This window comes from Coptis chinensis, chromosome 8, assembly GCF_015680905.1.
Source record: "Coptis chinensis isolate HL-2020 chromosome 8, ASM1568090v1, whole genome shotgun sequence".
Taxonomy (NCBI): domain Eukaryota; kingdom Viridiplantae; phylum Streptophyta; class Magnoliopsida; order Ranunculales; family Ranunculaceae; genus Coptis; species Coptis chinensis.
The window spans coordinates 11,966,845-11,986,930 of NC_141463.1; the positions used below are offsets into that span (position 1 = coordinate 11,966,845).

General features: G+C 35.8%; 1 protein-coding gene across 1 annotated transcript; it reads right to left on the minus strand.

The window, feature by feature from the left end:
- Positions 1 to 609: 609 nt before the first annotated feature.
- Positions 610 to 8,309, minus strand: CLPB3 (casein lytic proteinase B3). Its single transcript, XM_086576746.1, has 10 exons — positions 7,822 to 8,309; positions 7,124 to 7,342; positions 6,567 to 6,804; positions 5,413 to 5,608; positions 5,026 to 5,080; positions 4,519 to 4,669; positions 3,656 to 3,964; positions 3,292 to 3,557; positions 2,232 to 3,158; positions 610 to 1,090 (listed from the first exon to the last, which is right to left on the minus strand). The coding sequence occupies exons 1-10, from the start codon at positions 8,101 to 8,103 to the stop codon at positions 761 to 763; spliced, it is 2,973 nt and encodes a 990-aa protein (XP_086432872.1). The 5' UTR covers positions 8,104 to 8,309; the 3' UTR covers positions 610 to 760.
- Positions 8,310 to 20,086: the final 11,777 nt, after the last annotated feature.

Genomic DNA, 20,086 nt, shown 5'->3' on the forward strand with positions numbered 1-20,086 from the left:
TAGGTGTTTTCTTTTAGCAGGGCTCCTACGTACTTTGTCGCCTATTTCAAAATCGATTCCAGCAATCTTCGTTTTCTTGACAAAACGAGTGTAGAAAAGTAAGTCTATAGTAAAGATTACGATGTTGTGTAACTTTTAGAATTTTTTCGTTTGTAGCTATAGAAGCCGTCTCACTTAGACGCTAACTTTTAAGACTAAAAGTACCGTAACATCTTTCTTCAACACAAACTTATGAGCTTAATAACAAACATACCCAAAATATGTATTTACTAATGTGGTCTAATCTCTATAGTAGTAAGCCTGGCCATAGGACAGGCAGATTAGCTAGTATCACTTAAATAACATAATTATCTCTCATTTTGTTTTTAAAAAAAATAAATAGATAAGTCTCTCCTATATAATTACAATTACCGAATCCAAATAAACCATACTAGAGTGGTTTCAAGACTTATCGATTTGGAGGTTTCAAAACTTAAAAAACCCAATGCGTGTTACTAATTGGAGTATTCAATAATCATAGACAGCGAGACTGCACGAATGAAGACCTTTGGCAAAAGTGCAAAACGCCAAAACCCAGAGAAAACATGGAGAAGGGCCAACAATGGACAGTCAGCTCAACAGATGTTTCTTTATTTTTCACTTGAAACAACGGACAAAGAAACAACAGCAGACGAAATATATATGATACAGAAGAGAAGTTGTATGTGTGACTGATATATTGAGATTACACTACGTATACAAACAAAAGTAACATCAACGATCAGACACTCTGTGAAAAAGCTTCCACATCTCTCCCCGACGGTAGATCCGATTCTGTACCTATTTTCTTGAATACTAACTTCTGTTGGGGACGCTGTCCATTAGAGAACACACTGACTTCGGTATCTATTAAGATTGTGTCCTCGTCCTTTAAGTCCCCTCTCAAGATGCCCTTGGCAAGCTCATTTTCAACCATCTGTTGGATTACTCGCTTGACCGGCCTGGCACCATAATTGGGGTCATATCCAAGACTTCCTAAAAGCTGAACTGCAGCCTCTGTCACATGAATTTTCATCTTCCGATCTGCAATTCTTTGTTGTACTCGCTCCAACTGAGACAAAGATGCAAAAACAAGGTCATCTCAGAGAACAAACTCCTTAAAGATAAACAATAGATGAAGAGGCACAACTGGAAGAAGATAGAAAGGTCTTAATATATACAAAGAAGAAAGTATGTGAACACTATACCTAACGGCTTCTATGATGCAACATAATTCCAAAAATGTTCACCAAGAAAAGAAGTGGAAAAAATCAAACAATATCAAATGACAGATTATTATATTGCTTATTAAGGAGACGAGAAGAAACCACCTATACTTAGAGACATAGTAACAAACTGCTATGGGGAGTGTTTCAGACCTTTCAAGAGATAAAGGCATCCATTATAGTCTTCACATGTATAGACTTTATTCTTATTTTTACCTAATCCAACAATATTATAAGCAAAAGAGAAACAAAGTTGTACACAAAACTGATTCATTGTTCTTTTCTCTAGCCAAAACAATATGTTACAGAACACCTTTAACCTTTACGGTATTATATACATGAAATATTACTTGAGGGTTTTAGATATGGGATCTATACATAGTACAAGAAAAGCATTAAAGAAAGTATTTTTGGACTTGAAATAAATTTTTGTTTTTAACTGTTTTGTAGCACGTACTTTGCATGTTTTTCCTATATGGTGCTCATACTTTTTTTCTCACCTAGTAGTACAATGTACTTCCAATTTTTTACAATTGACTACATTTATACATTTGCCTAACTAAAATGCCCCTATCTATTTAATTTCTAAGTTGTCACTACGTTATAGTCCATCACTTAAGTTAGTGGAGTCATCTAACCCGTCTTAAAAGAATGAATCTGACAGTGGTTATTTATCTTTTTCATCCGCCACCCCACCTTCGTTTTTTAGATAAAAAAAATTTGGTTGGAAGTGGCAGGGTGGATGAAGAAGATACATTTAGTTACAAATTAGAAAAAGGGGCATTTTGGTCGGATAATTGTATAAATGTACTCAATTGTAAAAAATTGAAAGTACATGGTACTAATAGACGAGAAAAAAAATACGTGTACCATATAGGAAACTTTTGCCGAGTACATGGAGTTAAAAACTCAAATAAATTGACATCAGGCATCACAAACTAAGACATAAGTATTATTGAATTCTTAATAATGAATGTATAATCTTACCTGTATCCTCACTATACTGTTTATCTGGTCACGATCAAGAGGCTGGAAAACTATGTACTCATCAACCCTGTTCATGAACTCGGGACGAAAAATTGATCTTGCAGCGTCCAATACTCTCTGCTTAATGGTCTCATAAGCTAATTCTTTTGGCAAATTTTCATCATCTGTGTCAAGTATATACTGTGAACCCACATTAGACGTCATAATTATGACAGAATTAGTAAAACTTACAGTCCGACCCTGTGAATCAGTCACCCTTCCATCATCCAAAATTTGTAGAAATACATTGAAAACATCCGAATGAGCTTTCTCAATCTCGTCAAACAAGATAACAGAGTAAGGCCTCCTGCGGACGATCTCTGTTAGTTGTCCCCCTTCTTCATATCCTACATATCCTGGAGGGGCCCCTATTAGTCTTGAAACAGCATGCTTCTCCATATATTCACTCATATCGATCCTCACAAGGGCTTCTTCAGTGTTGAACATGTAAGAAGCAAGAGCTTTTGCAAGTTCTGTTTTGCCAACTCCAGTGGGACCCATGAACATGAAGCTAGCAATGGGCCTGTGAGGGTCAGATAGTCCTGCGCGTGACCTTTGAATAGCTTCAGCTACAGATTTAACTGCAGGGTCTTGACCCACAACACGTTTATGCAGCTCTTCTTCCAAATGTAATAACTTTTCTCTCTCAGACTGTTGCAGTTTGGAAACAGGGATACCCGTCCATTTACTGACTATTTCAGCAATGTCACTGTCTGTCACTTCTTCTCTAAGCATGGACTTTCCAGATTTAATATATTCATCCAACTCTTTTTCTGCTTCCACAAGCTGACGTTGCAAAGTATTAAGGCTTCCATACTTCAGTTCAGCAGCACGATTAAGGTCATATTCCCGTTCAGCTTGCTGAATCTCAAGATTCACCCTGTCAATCTTTGGAAAAAAAAAGGAGGCAGTCAACAGACTTTTAGAACATCAATTAGAGCATTTGAAACTGATCATGCCTTCAAAGTGAATAAAAGTTTCGGTATCATTGGGTAGACAAAGGTGTACAAGGAGCACACACCTCTTCTTTCATGGACTGAATGCGCGTCATGACAGATTTTTCGTGCTCCCACTGCTCGGTTAGAGCCTTCTGCTTTTCCTTTAAGAGAGAGAGCTCTGCCTCAAGGCGACTCAGCCTATCTTTCGATGCTCTGTCTGTGTCATTCATCAAAGAAAGCCTCTCCATCTCCTGCTTCAGTACAGATCGGTTGATCTCATCCAAGGCAGTTGGTTTTGAAGTAATTTCCATTTTCAGTTTTGCAGCTGCCTCATCAACTAGATCAATAGCTGGAAGAAACATGTTCACATTAGCATTGGTAGCTTCAACCACTATGAAAACCATTCAATCGAAGCTGAGTGCTCTGTGATATAGAACTTCTGATTACCTTTGTCTGGAAGAAAGCGGCCACTGATGTACCGATCTGAAAGAATTGCAGCTGCTACAAGTGCACTATCTGATATTCGGACTCCATGGTGCAACTCATACCTTTCACGCAATCCGCGTAGTATAGAAATTGTATCTTCCACCGACGGTTGATCAACATAAACTTGTTGGAAACGACGCTCTAAGGCAGGATCTTTTTCAATATATTTACGGTATTCATCGAGTGTTGTAGCACCAATACATCGCAACTCACCACGACCAAGCATAGGCTTCAAAAGATTACCAGCGTCCATCGCACCATTTGTGGCACCTAAGATATTAATACCAAAATATCAATAATATCTAGTTCTAAATTACAAACTCAATCTGAAGATAACTGATAATAAAGTGAACTAGCCAAGCCATATAAAATGATATAGATGGAGATAAGAATAAAGTCAAGTGAGTCTATGTTTGTTTTTATCGGTACAAGAATCTCTGACAAGTCTTCATTGATCAGTTTATACAAAAACATAATGCATTCACCTTTGCGAAGCTTGAAAGGAAAAAATAAAAGAATAAGTTGATAGACTTATCCAACAAAGAAGATTTAATATTAAAGAAGATCAACGGACTACTACACCAAATTCAAGCAGTATACTGGAATCACTTTTGAAATCTATAAATCTCATGAACTTCCGTAAGGTATCTGAAACTACGGGGTGAAAAAATGATTGATTCTTCAATTTTTTAGAGTAAAATATTGTACCCATATCAGGTTGAATTACATTAAGCAGAATCCAACGAAATGAACTACATACTCAACAACTATTTACATAAAACATCTGAAAAACATTGCTCGTAACCCAATCAAAGTGTTTTTACCTGCCCCTACAACAGTGTGGATCTCATCAATAAAAAGAACAATTTGTCCTTCTGAATCAGTCACTTCCTTCAGGACAGCTTTCAACCTGTCCTCAAATTCTCCACGATATTTCGCACCAGCAATAAGCGCACCCATATCAAGGGATATCAACTGGTAATAAAAGTTCTATTAGACCAAGTATGATAAAATCAAAATGCAAAAATCATCATTATCGAGGGACCTAAAAAATTATGAGACAAATCTTATTATCAACAGTCAACAGAAACAGAAAACATAGGTACATTATCGAATGTTATTTAAAAAATTACATTTATTAATAAAGACAAGCATGTGGTCGTACTTAAACTTTACTATCATATTCTTACGGCTCAAATGACTTCTATTAATCTGACAACTGACGACAAGATATACATGAAAGCTGCAATTTGTATGGTTGCACCTCTATAAAAAGGCCATAAGAAATTTTAAGATATAAACTTCGGTAGGACCCTTGTTTAAACGCCTACCTTGCGATTCATCAAAGCTTGAGGGACATCTCCTTGCACAATTCTCTGGGCAAGCCTGGAAATTTACACATGAAACAGACAAATGAAAGAGAGGAAGAATATCGGTTTATTGGTAAAGAAGATTGTAAAGGAAAAAAATATAAACCAAAGGAAGCCCGCCTCCCAGGGACATAAAGTGAGTAATTGAGTATACTAATGGAAGGTCAACTGAGCAGGAAACTCAATTTACCCATACAAATAAACAAGTATGAGCTCTCAAAACTCTTGAGAAGCTTCTCGTGAACTCAGGGCATAAACTAATCAGCTACTTGTCCACATTTTTAAGATTGGATAATGTAAGGATACATTACATTTTTAAGCATACACTGATAAATCTATGGCTCTTACCCCTCCGAAATTGCAGTTTTTCCAACACCTGGCTCACCAATCAGGACAGGGTTATTTTTCGTTCTTCTTGAGAGAATCTGTATGCATCTCCTTATTTCATCATCTCTTCCTATAACTGGGTCAAGCTTTCCTGCCTCAGCCATGGCTGTCAGATCCTTTCCATACTTTTCCAAGGCTTCATACTTACCCTCGGGATCTGTAAGAAACTCAAAACGTTAGCCTTCAGGTACATACCAAACCAAGTTCATGTGATCCTGAGCAAGTCTTGAATTAATAAGAGGGTTGGTCACAACCATAATCTACACCTTGTTTATTGTTTCTAAGCAAGTAAGTATCTCGAGCAACCCATCATAAGAGAAAGCTTCCACACATGTGAAACATACATTAGTTATCACCTTAAAGGAAACAAATGTCAATATTGTTTACTAATAGCTTCATTAGCACCACACTGATAGCTTCATTGCTGGGTATGGGCCAACTACAGGTAACCTAAAATAAACTTAGGTTGGGTATTGATGTAATAGCAGTGCTGTTTATCAATACAATTAATTTTTACTGGTAAAAAAAAAAGGCACCACACATAGGAAGAAAGTCACTAGAACCACAGTACTAAAAGTTATAGTACTAGGTCTGATGCTTCAGACTAGCAAAATCCTGAGATGAATGTTACTAAATAAGAGAAACTTTAGCAAACCTACAACTTTCATTCTCAGCAGTGTTTTATAGGACATTGCGAAAGGGTATCAAACCTATGTTGAGCGACACTCAAAAGACACTTCTATGACACTTCAACTCATTAACCCATAATATCTAAACGCAATATAATATGTAGTGATAGTCTTATTGTATCAAAAGTGTTTTCACCCTCTCAGTTGAACTTTGATTCATACAGTGGACTTAATAATCACACAAATGTTTCTCAAAATAAAAAGTAGTTTTATGACACCCTACTGAAGTGATTTTGAACCCCTCCCCCCACCCCCTGTATATCCATTCTAGTTGTGCACGTGCATGGGGCAGCATGAAAAGGAGTGCAAGTGGGTAACTTATATTCTTAAAATTTTCCATGTACCATTCAAGAACTGCCCCTTAGTATGATAAGCTAAGCAACATGATCCAATATAGAAAGTAAAACAAGAGAAGCAAATCATCACCTTGGTCAATGACAGACTGCTTCCCCCTTATGGATTGAATGGCAGACTTTAAGCTCTTAAGTGATATATTAAAATCCTTCAATAATTGTTTCCCAAAGCGTTGATCTTGTACGAAACCAAGTACTAAATGCTCAACGGAAACAAAAGAATCACCATATTCTTTCTTAAAATCCCTAGCTCTCTGAATCAGTGCTTCCAAATCTCGCCCTAACATGGAACCAGATGATTCACCAAGAACCTGTGGAGGCCAACAGTAAAAGAGATGAAAATATTAGGTCACACTATAATCGTATGACTAATACAAGGAGAGTGAAATATGTGAATCGTTCCACAGATGTATTAGACATTTTTACATGCTGACGTGTACAGTATAAACCATGACCACCGACCAACAGTTACAAAGTGCTCATTTCACATGAGTTCAGGTACAAGTAAGATTGAATGGAATGACCACCACTGTGACATACTACAAACATGATTTATCAGCACTCCATTCATAACGTATTGGCAACCTGAACCATGCATTTTTCTGCCCATTAGATAACTAGAGTAAATACCTTTGGTTGTCGCTGGATGTATTTATCAGTAGATTCTAGTAGACGGGTATTATCGACTCCCGTCTTTGAAAAAATCCGTCGAGCAAGACCATTCTTTTGCTCAAGCAAAGCCTTCATCAAATGTTCTGTCTCCACAATCTGATGCTTGTTCTCTTTCGCCACTTCTGGGGACGAAACAATTGCTTGCCAAGCCATCTCTGTAAATTCTTGTTGAGTAATCTACATAAAACCAACCGTAGAATAAATACCAAACTTCGATAGTTACTCAGTGTCATAATATAAACACCATTCACCCAGATTCATCCTTGAAAATAAGAAATACCCTTCTTTCATAACCAACATATAATCCCATCAACTAATTTAACTAAAACCAAAATCTTAATAAATAAATACTAAAGCTTAATTATGGTCAATGTAGCAAGAATAGGATATCGAAACAGGAATTCCCAAACTAATGAAACAAATTTATTCAGATTTACTACTACTTCCAAAATCAAGCATATACTCAACATCTACTTTGGACAACATAAATGTACCAAAACAGCAATAACAGTAATCCAAATTCATCAATAAACATCAAAAAATTCAATACAACTTTCTCTAATCAGCATAGAATATGCAAAACAAAACAACGCAAAAGTAAACAGTAACAACCATAACATTCAAAACTAAAAATTCACTGAGAGAATAAAAATTACCCTTCCATTACTCTGAGTTTCACATTTAACAACAAACGAATTCGACCGTGAAGAACTATTCCTCTGCCCCAACTTCTCAATTCCTCTATTAAACAAAAACACATCATTCTTGTTCAAAGCATTTGAAGATTTAAGACCTTTTAAAGTTCTTGGGCTTATACTTAAACTTAAAAAAAATTGAGAGTGAGCAAATAAAGCTGTTTTTTTAGTAGTAAAACTAGTCTTTGAATTTGTAAAAGATGGTGGAACACGAAATTGTAAACCAGTGTGAATTGTTTCCATTGTTGGGCAAACTTGAAATCAAGTAAAGTTTCGATTTTTGATATTTTTTTGAGTTGGTGTTTTTGAAGGTTTGCTTGTGGAAGTGATAAAGTGTGTGTTTTTGAATGGGAAGAAAAGAGGAGAAGGTTATGGAGAGTTCAAGAACATGCACACACACTGACACACGTACGTACGTATAAGTATTCTTTTTTTTTAACGGTCTTAGCGAGTGAGTAGGGATTACGAGGGGGCCACTAAATAGTACGTACTAGTAGTTTCATGATTAGTTTCGTCCAGTGTACCAAGGTGTTAAAGGGCACCTAATGCCCAATACCCTCTCTGTGCCTTAGGCGCAGTGCGCAAGTCTGATTGAAGTGAGGCACGTAGTAATAAAAAAAATAGATATATCAAATAAAAAATAAAATAAATATTAAATATGACATAAATTATCACTAAATTACTTAGCCCAATTTTAAAATTAATTTTATGTGATTGTAAACATGGAACCATTGTAGTCATTTAAAAGAAAAATCTTAAACAATAAGTAAAGAGTAAAGTAAAACTCGTATCTCTCAAAACAATCTAGTTTAACTTCAATAAACTAAAATAATGAATCATTCGAATTGAGCCAAATGAGTTCTTTATGAAATAGAACACGTGATTCAAATTTTAGAATCCCGTAAAACTTCATTTAATTCATCTTTGTGTTTTCTCTCAATCCATACAACTTAACAAAAACTAGTCAAAATTAAATTTAGAGTGTACTCCAAAATAAAACTTGCTAAATTTGTAAAATTTCTTGTACCATACAACAATTGGATTGAGTGTAAATGTGTCACAAATAGCAAAAATTAAAAAAAAAAAAAAAAGAAAAAACTGTAAAAGTTAATAAGGCGCGCGCCTTGTGCGTCTCGCGCCTCAACTAAAAGCGTGAAAAGCGCACGCCTCATGTTAGTATCCGCGCTTGGGCTGAGGCGAGGTACAAAAAAATGCCTCTCCTCGCCTTGCGCCTTAGGTGCGCACTTCCTTGCGCCTTGACTACACTGGTTTTGTCATTGTATTTGAAGTCTATATATAGGGTGCGGTATTGGCACCCCACTTTATGGGATTGGCACTCCTTGGTAAAAAATAAAACAATAATGGTTATTTGTCATTTTACACTCTCACATGTCCGTTGCCGCGAGATCGCACAATTCACAACATCGGGTTGCCATGAGATTCCATATCCCATGGTAAGGAGTTGCCGCGGAATACTTTTTTTGTATTTTTTTTTTTTTCATTTCAAATTTTGCGTATTAAACACACACGACATATGTATACCTCATTTTCTTCTTTAAAACTTCTTTATACACTCTAAGAACAACACTAAAACCATGACAAAAAAAAAATGTACAATCGAGACATAATTTTGCTATCTTGTGGCAAATATTTTCATATGCTATAAGAAAATTTTGTGATCAAATTAATGAAAAGAGTTTTGATAATTAACACAAGTAAAAACTTCGTTTTAGTGAACACAACCATCTCACGGTAACTAACTTTTTTTTACGATAGCTATTAAAAATAATTAAAAGAGAGAAAAAAAAAACCTACGGCAACCACCTTCTGTGGGATATAGGATCTCGCGGTAACCCGATACCGTGGATTGTGCGATATCGCGGAAATGGAAAGGTGTCAGTACTTTTGAATTAGTCAAAGAGGTGCCAATTCCATAAAGTAGGGTTTCAATACCGTGACCCCTATATATAAGTTTTCTTTTAGGTTATTTAGGGCTTTTTGTCCCTCCCAATAAATTGCGTTGAGTATAGACTTTTTCGTTTATTAGCGTTACATCATCCCTACTATTATTACTTGACAGTGTCCAGGTGTGTCTGGTACTCTGGTGTCGTGAACTTATAGATTACCTGAAGTACCTCTCACACAAAAAAAAAACTTGAATTCAATTTCACTAAACACGTGTTACAATCCTACATTTCTAATCAAACCGATGTTGTTTGGGGTGAGGAGAGAGAAAGCTCCCATTTAGAAAAATTGCCATTAATGTTTATCTTTTTAGTCCAAGGCAGGTACAAAATTCTACAAAATTCGATATTTTTCAAACTCAAACTTCCCACCAAACTAATAACGACAACCCACCACCCCTCTTTCTCTTTATTCTACGAAATAATCCATTCAAACACACACTTAGGGTGTGTTTGTTAAATTTTAACTCATGAAAATGAAAAGAAATAAAATGGGTGGTCCACTATGAAATAGAATGGAATGGAATGGAATGGAATGGAATGGAAAGGAAATAATTTTAAATGGTATGTGTTTGGTAAACTGGGGAAAGAAAAGTAAAAACTGGGAAAAGAAATAATTATGTTTGTTTGCAAAAGCTATGGAAATGAATAATTATATTGTTGGGTCATGGGTGTGTTAGTAGTAAGTCCCTAGCTATTTATTTCCTTTCCTTTCCTTTCCACAAAATTTTTAAGGGTTAGCTAAGGACACAAAACCTTTCCCATTTCCATGATTTTGTTTCCATATGGAAAAGCTCATTTCTTTTCCATGGGTAAACAAACGCCTTAAAAACTATGGAAAAGGTGGACCACTCTTATTTTCCTTTCCTTTCCATAGTGTTTCCATCATAACAAACACACTCTTAATTAAACTCTCTTAACACCTCTCTAACTTTCTTGTTTAGAGAAAAACATAGGCTCAACTACTTAAGCAGAGTGAAATAAGAGACCATAAGAAATTTTCAAAAAGATTATTTTAGTGGTTTTCAATGAATTTCAATACCCATTTTTATTGGTTTTGAAGTTGTTGGTGTTGGGGAAAACGATACCAATCGATCCCTACTAAGATAACTTGCACTTGGACAAACTACTACTCCAAACAAAAAATCTAAACTTTCACTAGAACCACAAATAAACTCAACCTTCCAAGCAATCAACAACTATCACAAACAAGTAATAATAATGCAAAGAAAGTAAAGCATACCACAACACAAGATATAACATGGTTCGGCCAATGATGTCTACTTCCACAAGAGCTAATTATTTTATAAGTGTGGGAAGGAAGATTACAATCACTCCTCTCAAGTCTCTCCACCTTACTAGATCACTCCACTCTCCTTACAAACTTTTATCTTTGCAAGGGTTTTCTCTCAATTTTGGTTGCTCTCAAAATTGGATTTCTATTCAAGACTTAAGTTTTCTAAAATCTTACTTCTGTTTTTATAGTAAATTGCAATTTCGCGGTTACTGTAGAAAAATAGAAACTGACAAGTTTAGGCATGAGCATAGGCTCTTAGCAAGGCCAATTCGAGCACACGCGCGCCCTCTTATTTTTCAATCCAAGCTTCTAGTAGACATGTTTCGTGAGAGGCTGAAAAAAAAACTATATTTTTTTTCACGACAAGGGCGCGGGCGCACCTTGGGCCAAGCTAAATCGAGCGCATGCGCGCTCCGACTTATTCAAACGAACAATACCATTTTCTCTCTTTCTTCTTATCCTCATGTGAAGGATAACTCCAACAAAGTCAAACCCAATACCACCCTAATAGAAGTCATCTTAAGAGAAAATTTTATCAAAGTCAATACATTTCCTTTAACCGAATCCCTTCACAACAAGGAGAGTTTTGTGCCTTGGTTGTGGATTATTCTCCTCATACTTGACTTTGAAGATCCACTTATTCTTGATAACTTTTTTTTCCTTTCGGTTTCTCAACTAAGTTATAAGTGTGATTCTTATGCAAAGAATGCATCTCATCATGCATGACCTTCAACCACTTCTCTTTGTCTGTACCTTCAATAGCCTATTGATAGTACATATGTTTTCCACCATCAGATAGTAAAACATACGTATGTGGTGGATACCTGGTTGAAGCTTGTCTCTCTCTCTCAGACCTCCTTGCCTCATCTTCTTATGCCTCATGAGGATGCACTTCTGCTTGCTCAGGTGGTGGTTCATACACTTCATGTGCATCTTTTATATCAATAGGTTTTATCCCATCATGAGCAATAGGATCATCATCATGAGCTTCAAACTCATGGTTCTCTGCATTCTCAATGCCTTATGCACGTTCCACAGTAGGAACTTCTAGTTCTAAATCAATAAGATCATTTATGAAAGCTTCTAGCTTCTCACCCTCCTTAAAGTCTGCTATAGTTTGGTCTTCCAAGAACATAATATCTCGATTTCAGATAACCTTCTTGTTGTTCAGATCATAAAGTTTGTATCCAAACTTCTCATCCCCATAACCTAGAAAAATGTACTGCTTGGCTTTGTCATCAAGCTTGGATCTCTCATTCTTTGGAATATGAACAAATGTCCTACACCCAAATACCCTCAAGTATCCATAATCAACATCTCTGCCTGACCATACTCTCTTTGGATAATCACTATTCAGAGATTTCAAAGGCGATAGGTTGATCACATGTACAGCTGTGCGTATTGCTTCTACCCAGTAACTCCTGGAGAACTTAGAGTGAAACAACATGCATCTCATCCTCTTTACAATGGTACGATTCATCCTCTCGGCTATACCATTGTGTTGCGGTATCTTGGGAACGGTCTGCTCATGATGAATCCCATGACTCTTGCAATACTCTTCAAATGGCCCAATGTACTCACCCCCACTATCTGAGTGAATACACTTTAATGGCTTCCATGTCTCTCTTTCCACCATGCTATGGAATGTCTTAAACATGCAAAATACTTCATCAATGGTCTTCAGACTATATGCCCATATCTTTCTTGTTACATCATCAATGAAAGTCAAGAAGTACAAAGCTCCCCCGTGGGACTTCATCTTCATAGAACCACACAAATCTGTGTGTACAAGCTCAAGGAGGTTCTCCTTCCTGTGAGAGGGGAATCTTTAGAAAAACACCATGTGTTGTTTTCCAACCAAACAATGAGTGCATCTATTTAAATGCGTACCTTTAATGTTTGGCAAGACATTTTGCTTAGCAAGAACTTCCATGTCTTTTTCTCCCATATGACACCGTCTCTTATACCATAGTTCGAAGGAAGCTTCTTATAGTGCCGCATTTACTTTTGTTTTACACAAACTAAGCTGTGTCTTGTAAAGCGAGCAAGTTTTATTCCCTTTAGCTGCTACAATGGAATCTCTGCTCAGTTTCCATACCCCGTTACCAAACTAGTTTTGAAAGCCATCATCATCTAACTTCCTAGAGGAAATTAGGCTTAGCCGAATGTCAAGGACATGTCTTACATCCTTGAGTGTCAAGGTGTAGTCGACATTGGTTGCTACATGAACATCACCAATGCCTACAATTTTGGAGACTCCACTGTTACCCATCTTCACTTCACCAAATTCACCAGATTTGTAGGTAGTGAAGAATTCCTTGTGCGGTGTGATGTGATAGGAAGCTCCTGTATCTATCACCCACTATGTATCTCGACATGAGGTACTAATACAACACTCACCACAATCAGACACAATCCCCAATAGATCATCGTCTGCTATTGCGATAGTATCTCGGCTTGTGCTCCCGTTCCTCTTTACCATGTCTTCATATACACAGTTATTTTTCTCATCCATCTTCAGTGTTCTACACTCGTACCTGAAGTGACCCTTGGTGGCACAATAGTAACATTGTCTCTTTGCCTTAGGAGTTCTAACATCACCCCTAGATTTGCTTCTGTCATCACCTCTAGAATAAGATGGTTTTCTGCTCTTACCTCTCCCCGCTTCTCTGTGACAAGGATCTCTGAGTGAGAGGAGCTGCTTCGTGAACCCCTTCTAGTCTCCTCATTCAACAATACCCCGGTAGCCGTGTATATAGAAACGACTCCATCAAGTGCGGCTCAGCCAAGAGAAACTGTCAAGGTCTCCCAACTGTCGGGTAGAGAGTTTAATAGTAACAAAGCCTCAACTTCATCACCCATATGAATCTTCATCAAATGCAGCTGATTTATGGTATTATATACGTCATTAAGATGCTCAAACATTGAATAACCTTCTTTGTACTTCGAATTCGCAAACTTCTTAATGAGTAGCACTTTATTTCCGGCCGACTTTCTCTTATAGAGGTCTTCAAGTTTCTTCCACAAGCCAAAAGCGATAGTCTCTTGGGATGCATGGTGGAAGACCTTATTGTCAATCCACTGTCGAATATACCCAATTGCTTTTCTATCAAGCTTGCTCCACTCAGCCACGACAGTCGCTTCTGGTTTTACCCTTCCATTCTTAATGGGTTGTGTCAAGTCCTTGCAATATAGCAAGTCTCCCATCTTGGCTTTCCAAATAGTGTAGTTACCTTTATTCAGACTAGTCATGTGAGTGTTTATATAATAGTCCATCCCTACAAGCTATTTCAACTCAAACCTCCTCTCAGGAATTTTGTCAAACACCTTCCAAACAAAATTTGGATAACAACCTAGATTAATCTAACCTGGCTCTGATACCACTTGTTGGGGAAAACGATATCAATCGATCCCCACTAAGATAACTTGCACTTGGACAAACTACTACTATAGACAAAAAATCTAAACTTTCACTACAACCGCCAACAAACCCAACATTCCAAGCAATCAACAACTATCACAAACAAGTAATAATAATACAAAGAAAGTAAAGCATACCACAACACAAGATATAATGTGGTTCGGCCAATGATACTTACTTCCACAAGAGTTAATCATTTTATAAGTGTGGAAAGGAATATTACAATCACTCCTCTCAAGTCTCTCCACCTTACTAGATCACTCATCTTTCCTTACAAGTTTTTCTCTTTACAAGAGTTTTCTCTCAATTTTGGTTGCTGTCAAAATTGGATTTCTATTCAAGACTTAGGTTTTCCAAAACCTTACTTATATTTTTATAGTAAACTACAATTTTGTGGTTACTGTAGAAAAATAAAAACTTACAAGTTTAGGCATGAGCGCGGGCGCGCTTTCGGCAAGGCCAATTCGTGCGCACGCTCTCTTATTTTTCCATCCAAACTTCCAGTAGACATGTTTCATGAGAGGCTGAAAAAAAAACTATATTCTTTTTCACGACAAGAGCGCGGGCGCGCCTTGAGCCAGACTAAATCGATCCGACTTATTCACACGAACAGTATGAGTTTCTCTCCTCTTCCTCATCCTCATGTGAGGGATAACTTAAACAGTTGGTGTCTTTGATCTCTTCTTTGAAATTATACTAGTATTTGTCCGTGCCGTCACGGGTACGGATCTGTAGCGCCGGGCGCCTCTAACGCATCCGCCCCGATATGGCGCGGATATGCGCGGCGTCTTCACTTCGGCACCCTAGCGCGACATCCGCCCCCCCGATATATGCGGCACATATCGTCGCCTAACGCAGATCCCCCCCCGATATGGCACAGATATGCGCGTCTTCAGCTTCGGCACCCCTAACGCACATCCCCCTCGGTACGGCACATATACGTGCGCCTTTGGCGCATGCTGCTGTATTTAGATACAATCAACTTGCAAATGTCTAGCTAAAAAATAATATATAGTAACCAAATTTTGTCTGACCTTATAGTGCTGAATATCCTTCCTGTGCAGTGCTGAATATCCTTGTAGTCTTTGGTTTCAATCTCAGTCAAGGCGCACACACATTCTTTGCTTCGACTGGGAGAGAACTAGTTACAGCTGCCATTTAAAAAGACATCACAACAATCAAACACTTGAACCACCAAATCAAACCAAACAGTGCATTAACCGACACCAACTAAAATTTAATTCTTATCTTTCCAAACCCAATTTAAATGGGTTAAATGAAAAGTAAAGTAAACATCAATTCAAAAGGTAGATGGATGAGGAATAAAAATTTGGAGTGCTCTTCCAAAAACAAAACATAATTGGAGTGGTGAGGGCGGTAGGGATGAGAGTGATAGTTGGTTTGTTTGGAGAAAAGAAAAATGGAGAGGCGTTGGTTTATTTGGAGAAAATCACGATACTATGTGCCAGTCTGTGTTAACTAAAGAAACATACCACCAAATACCTTTAGATTCCGCCATGTCATAAACAGGGTGAAATTCTGTGAAGGTGTTTGGACAGTCGGATCGGACCCAACCCTTCCCTAATCTTTAGATATATATTATAGCTATACCCTCTTAGCTCTATTTTTTGAGCATTCACAGAGTTTCCAATATTTGTAAAACTCTTTGACTAATTATGAAAAAACCAGACTCCAGTTTTTTCTAAACTCTATTACTAATTACTAAAAAAAATATGATATAAAGAAGGAAACAATCCCATCTAGAGTTTTATAGATTCTCCAACTTTTTCTAAACACTATAGCTAATTATGAAAAAAATAGGAGACAGAAAACTAAATTGCTAAAAACAATAGTTTTCACCGAAAACAATTTTTCTAAAACCCTTACGCCACGAAGAATAGTTTCTACACTAATCTTAGGTGAAGTTTAACATAACAAAGTTTCTTTTTAGAAAAAGACAATGAAATAACGAAGGAAAAAATAAATTGAGTTGCCTGAACATTTACTTTCTATATTTGTTAACCACACATGTGACTGGGACAAAAAAGGAAAAATAAAAGTCAATTAATCATAAAATAAGTAACGGTGTACAATCAAAACTAAGCGGACAACAAATAAAATTGAATTGTATGCACTATATGTCTATATGGGCCTAAACAAATAAAGTTGGATAGATTTAATGCATCATCTACTTTGGATGCAAATTCATTGAACTAACCTCAAACAATAATTAATGGGAAATCGGAAACTAAATGCAAATGCAACCTTATCGAATAATAAATGAGAAATCAAAAATTGGATGCAAATGCATTAAAATAATCTCAAAAAATAATTAACGGGAAATCGAAAATTGGATGCAAATGCATTGAACTGACCTCGAAGAACAATTAATAGGAAATTGGATGTAAATGCATTGAACTAACCTCAAAAAATAAATAACGGGAAATCAGAAACTAGATACAACTGTATTGAACTAACATCAAAAAATAAATAATGGAATTGAAAATCAGAAACTAGATGCAAATGCAATATACTAACCTTTTTTTTTGCTCGGTAAGTGTAAATTGAATTAAGGAAATAAACGAAATAAAAGAACTGTATAGGAGTGGTAGAACCTACATGCTATATGATGTAGGCTCAAGATATTATAAAATAGCAACCATATAGAACCTCCCATTCATATAGCCATGGGGGTCTGCCATTTGATACAAAAGCCTCATTCTCAGCTAAGAAAGATCCAAATTTTGCCGGTCTGTGGCTAGGTTAGCCTCTCTCCAGTTGTGCGACACTTTCAAGCTTTGCACCTTCGTCGTGCAAATTTTCCATCTACATAGGAGTTGCCAAGGGATGCCCCTGAGTTAAAAGTTGTGACAGCTACTGCCGAATCTAATTCCACCCAGAGATTGCTCTATCCTTTTGAAAGGGCAAGCTCCACACTCTCCAATATAGCCATGCACTTGGCTGTATAGTTGTCTGCAATTCCGATACCCTTGCTCAAGAGTAAGTAAGACAAAATCACCATGAACATTTCTAAAGGATCCACCCAACCCAGTTGGACCTGGGTTTCCTCTAGAAGCCCCATCTGTGTTGACCTTAATTTGATCACCAATTGGAAGAAGCATTAAACTAACCTCAAAATATAGTTGTGTTATATGTTGTGGGAATGTCTCAATAAGTATAGTTTTGCATTTAAAATAGTGTTTATCTTATCTATTTTCGTATGATTGGGAACGCCTTGCTATTCAAGTAGCGTCAATATGAACTTCGCTTTATTAGGCAATCTCACAAAACTTTAATCAAACTTATATTATTAAACAACAAAATGAAGTTGAAGGGTTTTATCAAGGGTGAGTTTTTTTTTTAATGGATAGTAGGGTTTTAACGTTATAAGAAATTTGGATGAGTGATCAATAGAATATTCATATATAATAGTTATGTATATATAGTTGCAAATATTTTTCAAAATAATTAATATAACATCACACGTTTGTAGATAATCTTTGAAGATCCTACATAGTGGGTCATGTATAATTTAAAGAATAATTAACTGGAAATCGGGAACTGGATAATTTTTTATGATCCCACATAGTAAATCAAACATAATTTATTTTTATTCCCCGTTTAAAGTTGATATTACACACCACATTGGATAATTAAAAGGAAATCGGAAACTGGCTTCAAATACATTGAACTGAGCTCAAAGAGTAATTAACAGGAAATCGGAAACTTTATGTAAATACAATAAACCAGACTCAAAAAGTAATTAACTAAAAATAAAAAATTGGATGTAACTGCATTAAACTAACGTCAGAGAATAACTAACAAGAAATTAGAAATTGGATGCAAATCTTTGAAAAATATTTAACGAGAAATTGAAAATGGTATGCAAATACATCAAACAAACTTCAAATAATAATTAATGAGAAATCGAAAATTGGATGCAAATACATTGAACTAATCTCAAAAAATAATTAACATAAAATCAAAAACATAATACAACTGCGTTGAACTAACCTCATAGAATAATTGACGGAAAATCAGAAACTAGATGCAAATGCATTGAAATAACCTCAAAGAATAGTTAATGAAAAATCATAAACCAGATGTAATTGCATCGAACTAACCTCAAAACATAAATAATAAAAAACTAGATGCACATATATACATTTTTTGATGGTTGATGCATATATATTGAACTAACCTCAGAGTTATTAATGGGAAGTCGAAAACTCAGATGCAAATGCAATGAACTAATCTCAAAGACTAATTAACGAAACATCGAAAAATGGATGCAAGCTGCCTTTGAACTAATCTCAATGAATAATTAATAGGAAATCATAAATTTGATGCAACTACATTGAAATAACCTAAAAAAATAATTAACGGGAAATCGAAAACTTGATATTGAACTAACCTCAAAGAACAATTAACTAGAAATCGAAAATTGGATGCAACTACATTGAGCTAACCTCAAAGAATAATTAACGGAAAATCAGAAACTAAATGCAATTGCATAAAACTAAAATCAGAGATTAACTAATGGTAAATCAGAAATTAGATGCAATATCTTAAGGAATATTTAACGGGAAATCAGAAACTTGATACAAATGCAATGAAATAACCTCAAATAATAGTTAACTAGAAAGCAGAAATCGAATGTAACTGGTCGAAATAACTTCAAAGAATAAATAACTAAAAATTTGAAACTAGATGCAAATGCATTGAATATCGAACTAACCTCTAAAAATAATTAACTGGAAATCAGAAACTGGATGCAGATGTATTGAACTAATCTAAAAGAGAAATTAATGAGAAATTGGAACCTGGATGGAAATGCAATTAACTAATCTCAAAAACTAATTAACGAAATATCGAAAATTGGATGCAACTGCACTAAATTAACCTTAATGAATAACTAACGAGAAATTATAAACTTGATGCAACTGCACTGAATTAACCTCAAAGAATAATTAACGGAAAATAGAAAACTTGATGCAACTGCACTGAATTAACCTCAAAGAATAATTAACGGAAAATCGAAAACTTGATGCAACTGCATTGAACTAACCTCAAAGAATAATTAATGGGAAATCAAAAACTAGATGCAATAACTACATTGAACTAACCTCAATGAATAATTAACAGAAAATCAGAAACTTGATGCAAATGCATTGAACTAACCTCGAAACATAATTGTATTATTTATAGGGGGAATATAATGTCTCAACAAGTATAGTTTTGCATTTTCAATAGTGCTTATCATAATTCTTTTATTATGATAGAGTGTCTTGCTATTCAAGTAGTTTCAATATCATCTTCGTCACATTGAACATTCTCATAAAACTTCAATTATTAAACCTAACAACTAAAAGAAGTCAATAGGTTTTATCAAGGTTTGGTGTTTTCTTTTTATTGAGAGTGGTGCAAGAAATTTGAATGAGTGATTAATATAATTATCATATATATCTTATAGTTCTGTATAATTGTTAATATTTTTTAAAATAATTTAATATAACGACACCCGTTTGTAAGACGGGTTCGAAA